Source organism: Bombina bombina, chromosome 4 (genome assembly GCF_027579735.1).
Source record: "Bombina bombina isolate aBomBom1 chromosome 4, aBomBom1.pri, whole genome shotgun sequence".
NCBI lineage: Eukaryota > Metazoa > Chordata > Amphibia > Anura > Bombinatoridae > Bombina > Bombina bombina.
In genome coordinates this window covers 495,360,154-495,372,250 of record NC_069502.1, presented here as the reverse complement: position 1 = coordinate 495,372,250, position 12,097 = coordinate 495,360,154, and the positions used below count along the sequence as shown (strand labels likewise).

The window sequence follows — 12,097 nt, the reverse complement described above, 5'->3', positions numbered from 1 at the left end:
CCATTAGATTCAAAGCCAGGCAGAGAGGTTCATGTCAGGAGCCTTGTCTGCACCGTGCATAGTAAATGCGGCCCTTAGTATACATTTTACTCCTATTATTGCACTGCCTGCCTAACTATTTGTCAACCTTTTAAATCCTCAAATTAATTATATTTCAATGATAAAATGTTACAGACTGTTATTACATATATGAAACACTTGTTTTATTATTATTATCAGGTATTTGTAGAGCGCCAACAGATTCCGCAGCGCTATAAACATAGGCGGTATACAGGATGGACATTTATAGGGATCAAATGGGTAGAGGGCCCTGCAAACTGTCTTCAATAACTTGTATTCAATAACAATACATCTGACTTTTTTCATTTGCTTTACCAATAAACAACTTTTTTTTTTCTTTTTGAAATATTAGTATATGAATTTAAGGACCCGCTACACTGCTTTGATGACGTTGATCACTCAACTTGTTAAATTTTCGGAGGATTCTTTGAAGAGAATTGAGGAAGAAGAGGTAAATGATCAACTTCAAATTAATTAAATTCTGTATCTTAAAGGGACAGTATACACTCATTTTCATATAACTGCATGTAATAGACACTACTATAAAGAATAAGATGCACAGATAATGATATAAAAATCCAGTATAAAACTGTTTAAAAACTTACTTAGAAGCTCTCAGTTTAGCTCTGTTGAAAAGGTAGCTGGAAAGCTCACTGCAAGTGGGAAATAAGACAGCCCCCCCCCTTCTTTTGAAATAGATCATCTACAAAACATGTATGCAAAGAAAAATTGAGTGCATAATGTCCCTTTAAGGTATATAAGCTGCATATTCCCTGTAATAATTGTTGTTGGGCAGGTAAGAAATGTAGAATAAGAAATATTGTGTGTATATATATATATATATATATATATATGTATTCTGATACCCTTGCCCTTTTTTTATTTTACTCAGAAAGTAACATATATAAAGTATTATTTACTCATTAAATATATAAATATTTAAGTGAATCAATAAAAAATGGACCTTATATACAGTATGTAGGACATACAGGTATTCTTTTATGACCCATTGTTAAACAAAATTTTCTGGGACACCCCAGCTATTACTGTGTTCAGATACTCTGTTCGAGAATTATTGCAATTTAAATTTTACATATGTATGCAAATACTTGTCTGAAATTACCTTACACACATATTTTAACATTACAAAAAAGCAAACAGGAACAATTGTGCTGAACCATTCTTTTAGCAGGAGACGTAAGCTTTGTACATCTGCAAATTTAGATATTTATAAACATAGAGGATTTTTTTTGACAGTATATTTATATACCATATATGTTTTTTTTTCAATAGTTTTGAATTCAATATTGTTTATTTTCTTTATTCTAAATCCATAATATATATATATATATATATATATATATATATATATATATATATATTTTTTTTTAAAATATGTGCTGTGATATTCCTATCAAGAAATGCAAAATGAAAAAAAAAATACTTTTATATGTGCTCCTCTATCAATAACAAAACAAATACACATTTTTAAATTTACAGACTATTTTTGTTAAAGGGACAGTCTACACCAGAATATTTATTGTTTTAAAAGATAGATTATCCATTTATTACCCATTCCCTAGTTTTGCATAACCCACACTGTTATATTAATATACTTTTTACCTCTGTGATTATCTTGTATCTAAGCCTCTGCAAACTGCCCCTTATTTCAGTTCTTTTGACAGACTTGCATTTTAGCCAATTAGTGCTGGCTCCTAGGAACTCCACGTGCGTGAGCACAGTGCTATCTATATGAAACACATAAACTAACACCCTCTAGTGGTGAAAAACTGTAAAAATGCCCTGAGCTAAGAGGCAGCCTTCAAGGGCTTATAAATTAGCAAGCGAACAAAGCAAAATTGGTGATAGAAGTAAATTGGAAAATTGTTTAAAATTACACGCCCTATCTGAATAATGAAAGTTTGTTTTGGACTAGACTGTCCCTTTAATAGTGTAATTCCTACTTTTGGGTCACGAGGGTTCTAAATTTCCTCTAATTCTTTCACTTCTGCTTACTGGTGGCGGGTCGCATTGTTTGTTGATTATTCTAGAAAGGACAAAACATAGAACATACTTTAAAAAATTATCAGCATGAGTTTTTTTAAAAAATATATTTTTTTAAATTCTTAGAAATATTTTTTCTTAGAAACATTTTTTTTAAATATTTCTAATATAAACATTCTTGCAGTTTATTTGTTTTTATTCTGCATAAATATTGCTTTAATTTGCTATAAATGTAAATAATACATGCATTTTCTGGTCTGCTATGAGACGGCAATAATAGTTTGGTGTGGCATAATTTGCCATTCTTTGATTGTCTGCTGTTTCCAACATGGAATATTTGAAGAGATTCATTGTATTTTACATGAATTTTAAAAGATAAGTTTCTCTTGACCACGCACATTTTTAATTGGTTTAAGTTTTTTATTTGCCAGCTGTTAATGCTGCAAGATGAAAGTTTAGCATTTGCTGTTGTTATAACCTGTAATATCTCAAACACAACATGTTTACTTAAGATGTGGGTCTTTATTTTATCTAAAAGAGTTTAATGGTGATGCTGTATCATCATCATTTTTTTTTATTATTTTTTTGCTTTATGCACCTTTCCCTTTTACTTCCATATGCTGAATACACTGCAGGTCTTTTTTACTATTTGTCTTTTTTCTTCAACTTCCGGTATTTCTGATTACTATCTTTATATTTCCTTGACTATATGGTAGAGAATAACATTATTGATTTTCAGCATCCGGTAAGTACTTTTCAAAGCAAGGACATTTTGCAAATGATAGTGGAGTATACACTATAAACTGTCTGAAGCAGAGAGCACACAATCTTATCTTTTAGTTGAAGCCAGTAGTTATGCATGTCAGTTAATTTGATCTTCACTGTGATTAAGCATGAGTGTAATTTATAAAGTAAAAAAAAAAAAAAAAGCACACATGACACAGTTGTATTTGTATAAAGTAACCAGTAGAGTTATCATATTTCTGGCCACAATTTCAGCTTTGATGCACACTCATTATCTACTCAATGTTCAGCCACAATCCACTGTTATGCCGATTTTAAAACCTATCATGGTTTAAATACCATTGTAACTATTTTATTCTGTGTGGACAGTTCATAATGGGATTGGTTTTAAGATACTTCATTTCGATAAAGGAATTTATGCTTAAACCAGATAAACATAGGAGTTATGGTAAGTAAAAAGGAGAAATGATATGTTTTAGATCTTCTTAGATCTTAAGGAAGTTGTGCAGTGTTGTTCCCCAAACATGTACAGAATTGCCGATTTGAGCCTATGTCCTTTTACTTTCTTTTAGACTAGAAGGTATGCAGATCAGTCTGCCAGTTCATCATATTCAGAATTCACAGAAGAGCACAAATTAATCACTGATGAAAACACAAGGCTTTTGAAAAAAATACAAGAGCTTGAGTTCATTCTAGAAGACATAAAAAAGCAAAAGTTTATTTTAGAACAAGATGTGACCAAAGTAAAGACCACTGCTGACTTGGAGATTAAAAAACAACAGAAAACAATAGAAGAAATCACTTTGCAGAAAACCAAGGCTGAATATGAGGCTCAGCAGTTCCGTTTGGAATTAGAGACTGCAGTAAAGCAAAAGACTGCAGCCGAACAACAACTTGACCATGTACGTCAGATTACTCGTCAGGCCGAATCAAAAAGTGAGGCTGTTGAAGTCAAATTAAGGGCATTTAAGTCCCAGATAGAGGAAAGCACAACTGCAAGGAGGAAGTTAGAAGATCACCTTAAAAGAAAAGATATTGATTTACAAGATTTGGAGCATAAAAAAATTAGTCTGATGAGTGAATTGAAAAGAAAAGCTGAAATTGAAGAAGAACTCTTGAGACAAATCAAACAACTTGAGCATGACCTTGAATTTCAGAAAAAGATGTTAACAAAGGAGAAATTGGATAACGAAACTAAACGGCATATTACAGACACAAAATACAGTTATTCTTCCACTAAAGAACTTTTAATGCCTTCACGTTCAGCAATGCAAGAGGCACAGTATATTGTGGATTCAGAAATTAGAGGAGTTCAGGTAGAACAATATGCCAAAAAAGCAGAAACTCTTAGAGGTCAGGTAGACGATCTCACATTGACCAACAAAAAAGCTGAAAATGAGATTAAACAATACAAATCAGAACTTAGTACTGTGCAGATACATAAGTCTGCTGCAGAGGAAAAAAACCGGCAGCTGAAAATTCAGTTAGATGATACACATAATATGTTGCTGCAACTTAAAAGTGAGTTGGAACAGAAAAATCAGATGGAACAAAACTATGTTTTACAATTAAGAGAGCTTGAAAGGAAGTTATATCAAAGTCAAGACAAAGCAGAAGAAGTGATGCAAGAAGTAGTTGACCTTAAAAAAATTAAAAACAGCTTTGAAGAGGAACTAAAGTCACTTCAACAGACTAAGATTTCACTGGAACATAAAATAAAACTTCAAAAAGAAGATTATGATGATATGCGGGAGAAGTTTAAAGTTTGTCAAGATGAGCTAAGACAAAAAGAAATGCATGAAAGAAGTCATCAGCAGAAAATCACATTCCTTGAAGACGATTTAAGTAGAAAGAAGCAAGAAGTAGATGAATTAAGGAAAAAAGTGGATGAACTTTCTCGTTCGTATGCAAAATCAGAAGGCAATATTAAATATCTAAATACTCAAATTACCACTTTGCAGCAAGAAAAAACTTCTGTAGAACAGAGATCTAATTCTCGAAGTGGAGAAGTAGACAGTTTACGAGAGCAGCTAAAGAAAGCTCAGGAAGAGCTCCATCATGGTTCCAGAATCCAGAAGGAAGAGCAACATAAACTTATAAAGCTCCAAGATGAATTGACAAAAAGTCATCAGTGGTCAGAAACACTAAAGGTGAAGTTAGAAGAGCTTACAAAATTAAATACGGATACAGAAATACAGTTGAGAAAGTTGAAATCTGAATCTGAGAAAACAGTTATAGAGAAAAATGCTTTGCAGAAAAATATTGATATGTTAAGAGTTCAGCTTGACAGCTCCAAAGAACAAATTAGAATGACCAAGGAGCAGTTGCAAAAATTGTCCAAGAGTGAACAAGAGGCTCAGAACATGATTAAACGGCTGGAAGATGACTTAACAAAAACTAAAAATGCTTTAAATGAAGTCAAGCAAAAATGTGATAAACAGAACCTTACAATTCTTAATTCTGAAAAAGATATTAGAAGCTTAAAGTCTGAATTCAATAATTTGACTGTAGAAAAGAAAATGACAGATCAGAAACTTCAGTTGCATCAGGGACATCTGCAAGAAATAAATAATAAATTAAAGAAGGCACAAGATGATCTCCACAAGAAGACTGTAGAAGAACAATTAGCCCAGAAAAAGATTTCACTGTATCAAGAAGAATCTATTAAGTACAAACATTCTTCAGAAGAACTGAGAAAAAAACTTGAAAAGACAATGGAATCCAATATGAACACCGAAAGTGACTTTTCAAACTTGAGACTAGAAGTTGTTAATCTTAAGCAAGAAAAGAGCATGTATGAAGAGAAAATGAGGTTAATGAAAATTGAAATTTCTGAATTGCAAGAAAGACTTCAAAGGTGCCAAGAACAACTTAGCAAAGAAAAGAAATCTGTATTGGAACATGTTCAGAGATGTCGCAAACTGGACGAAGAATTAGAAATTCAGAAGAGATCCGTTGACAGCATGAAACAGAAAGTGGATTTACAAAGACAAGACCACATAAACCAACTACGCCAACTGCAACATGAGATTCAACAAAATAACTCTCTTACTAGCCCTACTCTAAAAGCAGACTTTGAAAACAAAGGAAGCAGCTTTAGGTATTCAACTTCAGGTTCACAGCAAGATTTTAGCCAGAGGTCAAAAGCATCTCCTGTGCTGAGACGAAAAATAGAGACTTCAGTTGATGGTAATGCCCAAATTTTTAAAACAGACCAAACGGAAGAAAGAAAGATACGAATAGATGGTTATGATGATAGTATGCAGAAAGATCTTCATCAGCAATTGTCTATGATAAAGCAGTCACTTGATGTTACTGACAACAAGCAACCATTTACAGAGTTTGTTACACAAAAAAGCACAGAGGTTCAAATTTCTATTGACAACATGAATTCCTACAGACATTTGTCTGAACTAGAAAATTTGAAAGATAAAAGTATCCAGAATGCCATTCAAACTTTAAGGATCGAAGAAGAAAAATTTGGAAAAGAGCTAGGAAAATTTGAACAACCTAAGGAGGTATTCTATAAGTATCCTCCTTTCTTTCGATAAAGATCATATTTTACACCTTTTTCTATATATTTTTTCTTAAATTCATATATTTCGTTCTTCTTGGCATTTAGGGACCTTTTACTAAGTTCTCTCCGATAAGTTTTTTACTTACCATCTAACATTTATTTCCTGTGGTGGATATAAATGATGAATCACTAGGCTTAGTTGTCTTATTGGTGTTGTATCATAGAAATTATCTCACAAAGAGATTTAAAAAAAAAAAAAAAACCTTTCTAGATCCTGTCATGACCTTGTGCATGCCTAAGTGAACTTTAGTTAAAAAAAAACTTATAAAAATGACTGTAAAAAGTCGTTCATTTGCTAGTATCTATGCTTTCCTTCTATTCTATGCTAATCCTGAAACAGTCTCGTGCAGGATTTTGGCTGATGCTTTGTTTTCATGTAGCTTGGGTGTTAGACCAATCTTTTTTCAATTAAAGGCACAATCCTTAACCGTCCATACTTATTTTCAACATTACTATTTGCAGATAGTGAAGACCAAGCAGTATGATGTACTTGTTGAAGTTACAACTGTAAAACAGGAAAAAGAATTCCTGGTTAACAATGAAGATCAGGTGTTTGAAGAGCATATTAGTTTGGATGGATTTAGGAGAGATTTGCCGAAGGTCAACTTTATGTCCTCAAGTTTCCAAAACTATGCAGGCTCTGAGAGTGGTCTCAGTGACAGTTCTTTCACTGATGATAGGTTCATCTTTCAAGGTCTTCGGAAGAATGTGTCTGCCAGACAGTTGCTTGAAGCAAAAATTCTGGATACAAAAACAATGGAAAAGCTTGAATCAGGTCGTACATCGGTTCAAGAGGTTCAAAAAGAACTTGATATGTATTTAACAAAAGCTACTGCGATAGCCGGTTTATATCTTGAATCGAGTAAAGAAAAATTATCTTTTAAAGTAGCTGTTAAAAAGGGAATTATTGACAAAAGTCTAGCTTTTGAGTTTTTAGAAGCACAGGCAGTGACAGGGTTCATCATTGACCCCTTCACAGGCAAAAAGTATTCTGTTGAGGAAGCAGTTTCAAATGGAATTGCTGATCCTGAGTTTAAGGAAAAACTTCTTGAAGCTGAGAAAGCTGTTTTAGGATACATTCATTCTGGGAAAAAATTGTCAGTTTTTCAGGCAATTGAGGCTAGACTACTTGAAAGGCAAAAAGGAAAACGAATTCTTGAAGCTCAGATTGCCTCAGGTGGAGTTATTGACCCAGTTAAAAGTATAAGAATCCCTCCAGAAATTGCTGTTTTAAGGGGTTTGGTTAATCACACAACTTTAAAATTTTTGCATGAACCTGCTAGCAATGTAAAGGGTTTTCACTTTCCTATCAGTAATCAAAATATGTATTACTCAGAATTGCTGCAGTTGTGCTTGTTGGATTTAGATAGCAAAACATACCTTTTACCAGTTGGTGATAACAAAATCACAGCTTTCTCTGCAGAAAAGGGTCATAAAATTAGCATAGTAGATCTTAGATCTGGCATGGAGATGACACGTTTTGAAGCATTTGAAAGAGGTCTCATCGACCAAAACATCTATTTTGAACTTTCACAACAAGAATGTCAATGGGAATGCTCAACTGCTTTTGACTCTCATGGTAATACTCAAACACAATTAACAGACCGGAAAACAGGCCGGCAGTTTTTTGTTGAAGAAGCACTAAACCAAGGCAAAATTGAAAGGTCGCAAGCCAACAAGTTTAAGGAAGGGCTTATTACAGCTACAGAACTAGCTGATATATTGGTGAGCCAAACAAAACCAGGTAAAGATCTCAATAGTCCTTTAGCGGGATACTGGTTATATCAAACTAATGAACGAGTGTCAGTTTTTAAAGCTATGAAAAGAAACTTAATTGACAGAATAACTGTGCTCAGGTGCCTTGAAGCACAAGCCTGCACTGGTGGTATAATAGATCCAGCAAGTGGGAAGAAATATAAGGTTACTGAGGCATTACAAAGGGGTTTGATTGATGATGTATGTGCTAAACAAGTTAATCAGTGTGAACTAGCTTTCACTGGTATAATTAATCCTTTAACCAAGGAGGTAATGACAACTGCAGAAGCTATAAGCATGAGCTTGTTAAACAAAGAAATTGGCCAACGATGTTTAGAATATCAGTTCTTAACTGGAGGAGTGATAGATCCAAGGTTTCATTCCCGATTGTCGTTAGACGAAGGAATAAGGAAAGGCGTTATTGATGCTGCAATGGCAATGAAACTGACGGATGAGAAGTCATATGTCAAAAGCCTTACTTGCCCTAAGACAAGGAGGAAGCTGTCGTATAAAGATGTTTTAGATGAATGTGTTTTTGATTGTCATACAGGCCTCCGACTAATGGAAGCTCCACTGCCTCAAAATGTTGGCATTCCTAGTCTTTATTTTTCGTCACAGTAAAGCAGATGCTTGTTATTGTGAGGAATATTAAAAATATTTAGTTTGTTACATAACAAAGGTTTTCACAATAGGAAGTAATGTACATTGACATGATTTGTAAGTAAATGAGAGGTGTTGTTAAGTTGTTGAATGGCTTTGTTAAAAAAATGAATACATTTTGTTTCATAATCAGACTTGAAACAATACAACATTTTATTGAAATATGTATGGCAGTTAATTAGTGTATGGAACGTTGTTGGTTGTTGTTCATGATTTTTCAGTTTTGTTGAAAAGATAACACTGGTTTTATTTGCATGACTTTTCCAATGATATATATGTTTTTATTTTCAGTTATAAGCTAGGATTTTCATTTCTTAAAATTTGTGAGACACATTGTTGTTTACCCCTTTCAGAATTATTTTGTTCACAGAAAATTAAAAGAGCATGCCTTGTTACTGAAAAAGCCATATTCCACAATATTTTTTAAAACTGTGGTACAAATATTTTTAATAATGTAAATAAAATTAACAGTATTGTTATTGTCAACCATACACATTTGTATATTCTCTTCCTATTGTAAGCAAAGTATCTACAATGTTGTATAAACTATTGTATTCAAACAGGACATATGGTATTGCTGGTTAATAATCAAGAAACTACAGACAGCATAGTCTGTAATCTTTGTGTGTTTGCACCAAGTAGTAACATGTTGCAATCCATAAAATATAATGCGGTTGTAATTCTAATATTCTCCAAACAAATGACCATACAATGGTTAGTGTTCTTAGAAAATGTTTACGCTATTCTTGTATTTCATAATGATGTTGATTTAATGTTAACATTTTGTATATTCATGTTTGCGTTTTTTATAATACAATTCTTATAACAATGAATTACGTATCTTTTCAAATTCTTGTTTTTCTGTTGTTTTTTTAGTGTGGAATTTCATTACTAATCAATACCTTTTTCCTTTCATTTAAAATATTTACGTTTAATTTTTTACACAATGCGTTTATTACCAGAAGTCACTGGAGGAGGAAAAGAAAGATCATATAAAGAAAGCAGGGGACATACTGAATTGGGTGTCTAAAGTCACTAAAACGCTAAACAAAGAAGGAGGACAAGAAAGTGCAGAAAAGACACCCTTTTCTAAGCCACAGGTATTACAAACATATTGGTCTGATACCACCATAATAGTTAGTGGTTTTTCATTAAAAGAAGTGACAGATTCTGAAATATACTATATATGTTTGTAAATATGGCACTTTACATTCTATTCAAAATCTGTCTCATCTTGTATTCACTAGAGAAAGGCATCCTGCAGATGGGAAAATGCCTTTATTAGTAATAGTAAAACATAGTAGTGACACCTTAACTTTAACATATTACTTTTGTCTCAAAAACAAAATGTCTGATTGGGAAAAGAAATCATTTTGCTTTTTTGATAAAAGAAAATACAAACCTGCTTTGGTAGAGTTGACTAATCCTGTTTCCGCACACTGGCATATATTTTTATTTGCACAGCTTTGCTCCAATGCATAGATTGATGCAGGGACCTACTATTCAGTCTATGCAATTTCTGATTGGCTGCATGGACCAAATAAGTATGAAGACAAAATAGCTTGAGTGAGAAGGCAGGATTAAGACACTTTATTTGCAATTTAATTTAGCAAAAAAAATAAATCATGCTTTAATGCTCTGTTTTGCTAAAACTTCATTTTTTAATTAAAATATAAAAAATTAATTTGTTGTATCAATTTAAAACCAGCAAGAAGTATTTCACTTTATTTTCACATAAAGTTATTTATACAGCATTTTGTGCTTTGTGGACTGAAGTGGTCCTGATGTAAAGAAGAGACCGAAGAAAGGATCTTGAATCTCTAAGAAAAAACCTAGAGTTGTGTTTCACTTGTACATAACCCCAGTAATATTATAGCCTACAGAAAATACTCCCCATGGGACCAATACAGCAATTAAGGACCTCTCAGAAAGTTATTCAGTGATCATTTTGGATAATTCGTTCTGATTACTTCACTCTCACACGTTTGCTCTTATTTAACTAAAAACATCAAACAAACAAAAAACTTTATTCATATTACAAAATGATTAAAAAAATAGTAGGGAAAAAATAAAATATAAGATTTTTTCTTATTTTTTTTTTAAGTATTTATCTTCTCACCTCCATGCAGAAGTCTAAGGTAACTGAGACACTGAAAAAAATAAGTGTTATCCCGAACAAAAATAAATCCAAAATTTTGTAGTCCAAAAAATGTAGGTTTTCTTGACTCAGTTGTTCTTAAATGGTTTTTTAAATTAAATATTGTGAAATAATATTTCTGGCATGAGAGTTTAGGGGATTATTAAACTTAAAAATAGAAATAAGTAAGTAGTGATTGTCTTACTTACTTAGGTTTTTTTCTTTCCACCAGCAATTTTAATTCTATACTGAATACGTTGTCTTTATTCCAGTTTAATATTGTGTTTAATAACTAATACAATCACTGTGCATATAAGTTATGAACATATATATTCAGTCATACTGAGACTACTTCAGGTTTTACGTAAATATTAGCCATTTTGTTTTGCTGCTGAATCAATGTGGATCACCTTTGACTGCGGCCTATGTTACTCAAGGTTTTGGATTCCCTCACTTATTGACTTAGTAGCATAAAGGTGGGTAAATGTAGTCCCTTTGCTTTGGTACACATGGGTCTGTAAGGGTAGCAACCATTTTCAGTGATGGTCCCTGGTCACAACGCTGAAGGAGCACACAAGGAAGTGAGTGCAAGTTCACATCAAGGATGGCTTCATTTCTAAGATGTTCTATCATGCAATAGGGTAATAAAAAGTATTGTTCAAAACATTAAAATGCTCTATATATAGAAGTACCGTCCTAGACAGTTGTTCACTCACAACAAATAAAAAATGCCTTTTTTTAAAAGAAAAACAATTTTTGAATTACTTACATTAGGGTTTTTGGAACAAACTGGAGTGATTGGTTAAGGTTTTAAATATAATGCTTGTATTTTAAGACATAAAAAGAAAATTTTGAATTCTAATAATCTTAAAACCACATACAACATTTTTTTCTTCAAGGAAATAACTGTGATGTATCAGTTTTTATATAGAGAAGAAATACCTGGGGATGTTTGTCTGCTAACATCAATAATGTTTTTTATTTAAATGTTTCGTAACATTCATTTTTTCTTGATCATGTCGTCAGCTTTATGCTTTTTTAAATACAACAAGCAGAGATCAAATTTAGATGGGAGATGCAGAGCTTTTCCTTTAAAATTTTTAGATTTGTTGCACCTTCTGCAACCTCATCCAATGACATTTACCAGTACCTCATTCAAG

The 12,097-nt window shown here is 32.6% G+C and overlaps 2 protein-coding genes across 2 annotated transcripts in view; both read left to right on the top strand.

Annotated features, from left to right (window-relative positions):
• The window catches only part of LOC128656482 (dystonin-like), a 958,955-nt gene that overhangs the window by 538,668 nt on the left and 408,190 nt on the right, over positions 1-12,097 (top strand). The window contains 2 exon segments of the mRNA XM_053710402.1: positions 413-511; positions 9,763-9,900. Of these exon segments, the coding sequence (XP_053566377.1) occupies positions 413-511; positions 9,763-9,900 (237 nt within the window).
• LOC128656481 (plectin-like) lies at positions 6,365-9,633 on the top strand. Its single transcript, XM_053710401.1, has one exon. The coding sequence runs from the start codon at positions 6,656-6,658 to the stop codon at positions 8,759-8,761; it is 2,106 nt and encodes a 701-aa protein (XP_053566376.1). The 5' UTR covers positions 6,365-6,655; the 3' UTR covers positions 8,762-9,633.

Excerpts from the sequence above, each read along its gene's own strand:
- LOC128656481 (XM_053710401.1), top strand. The coding sequence starts at position 6,656 with ATGACTGTAAAAAGTCGTTCATTTGCTAGTATCTATGCTTTCCTTCTA.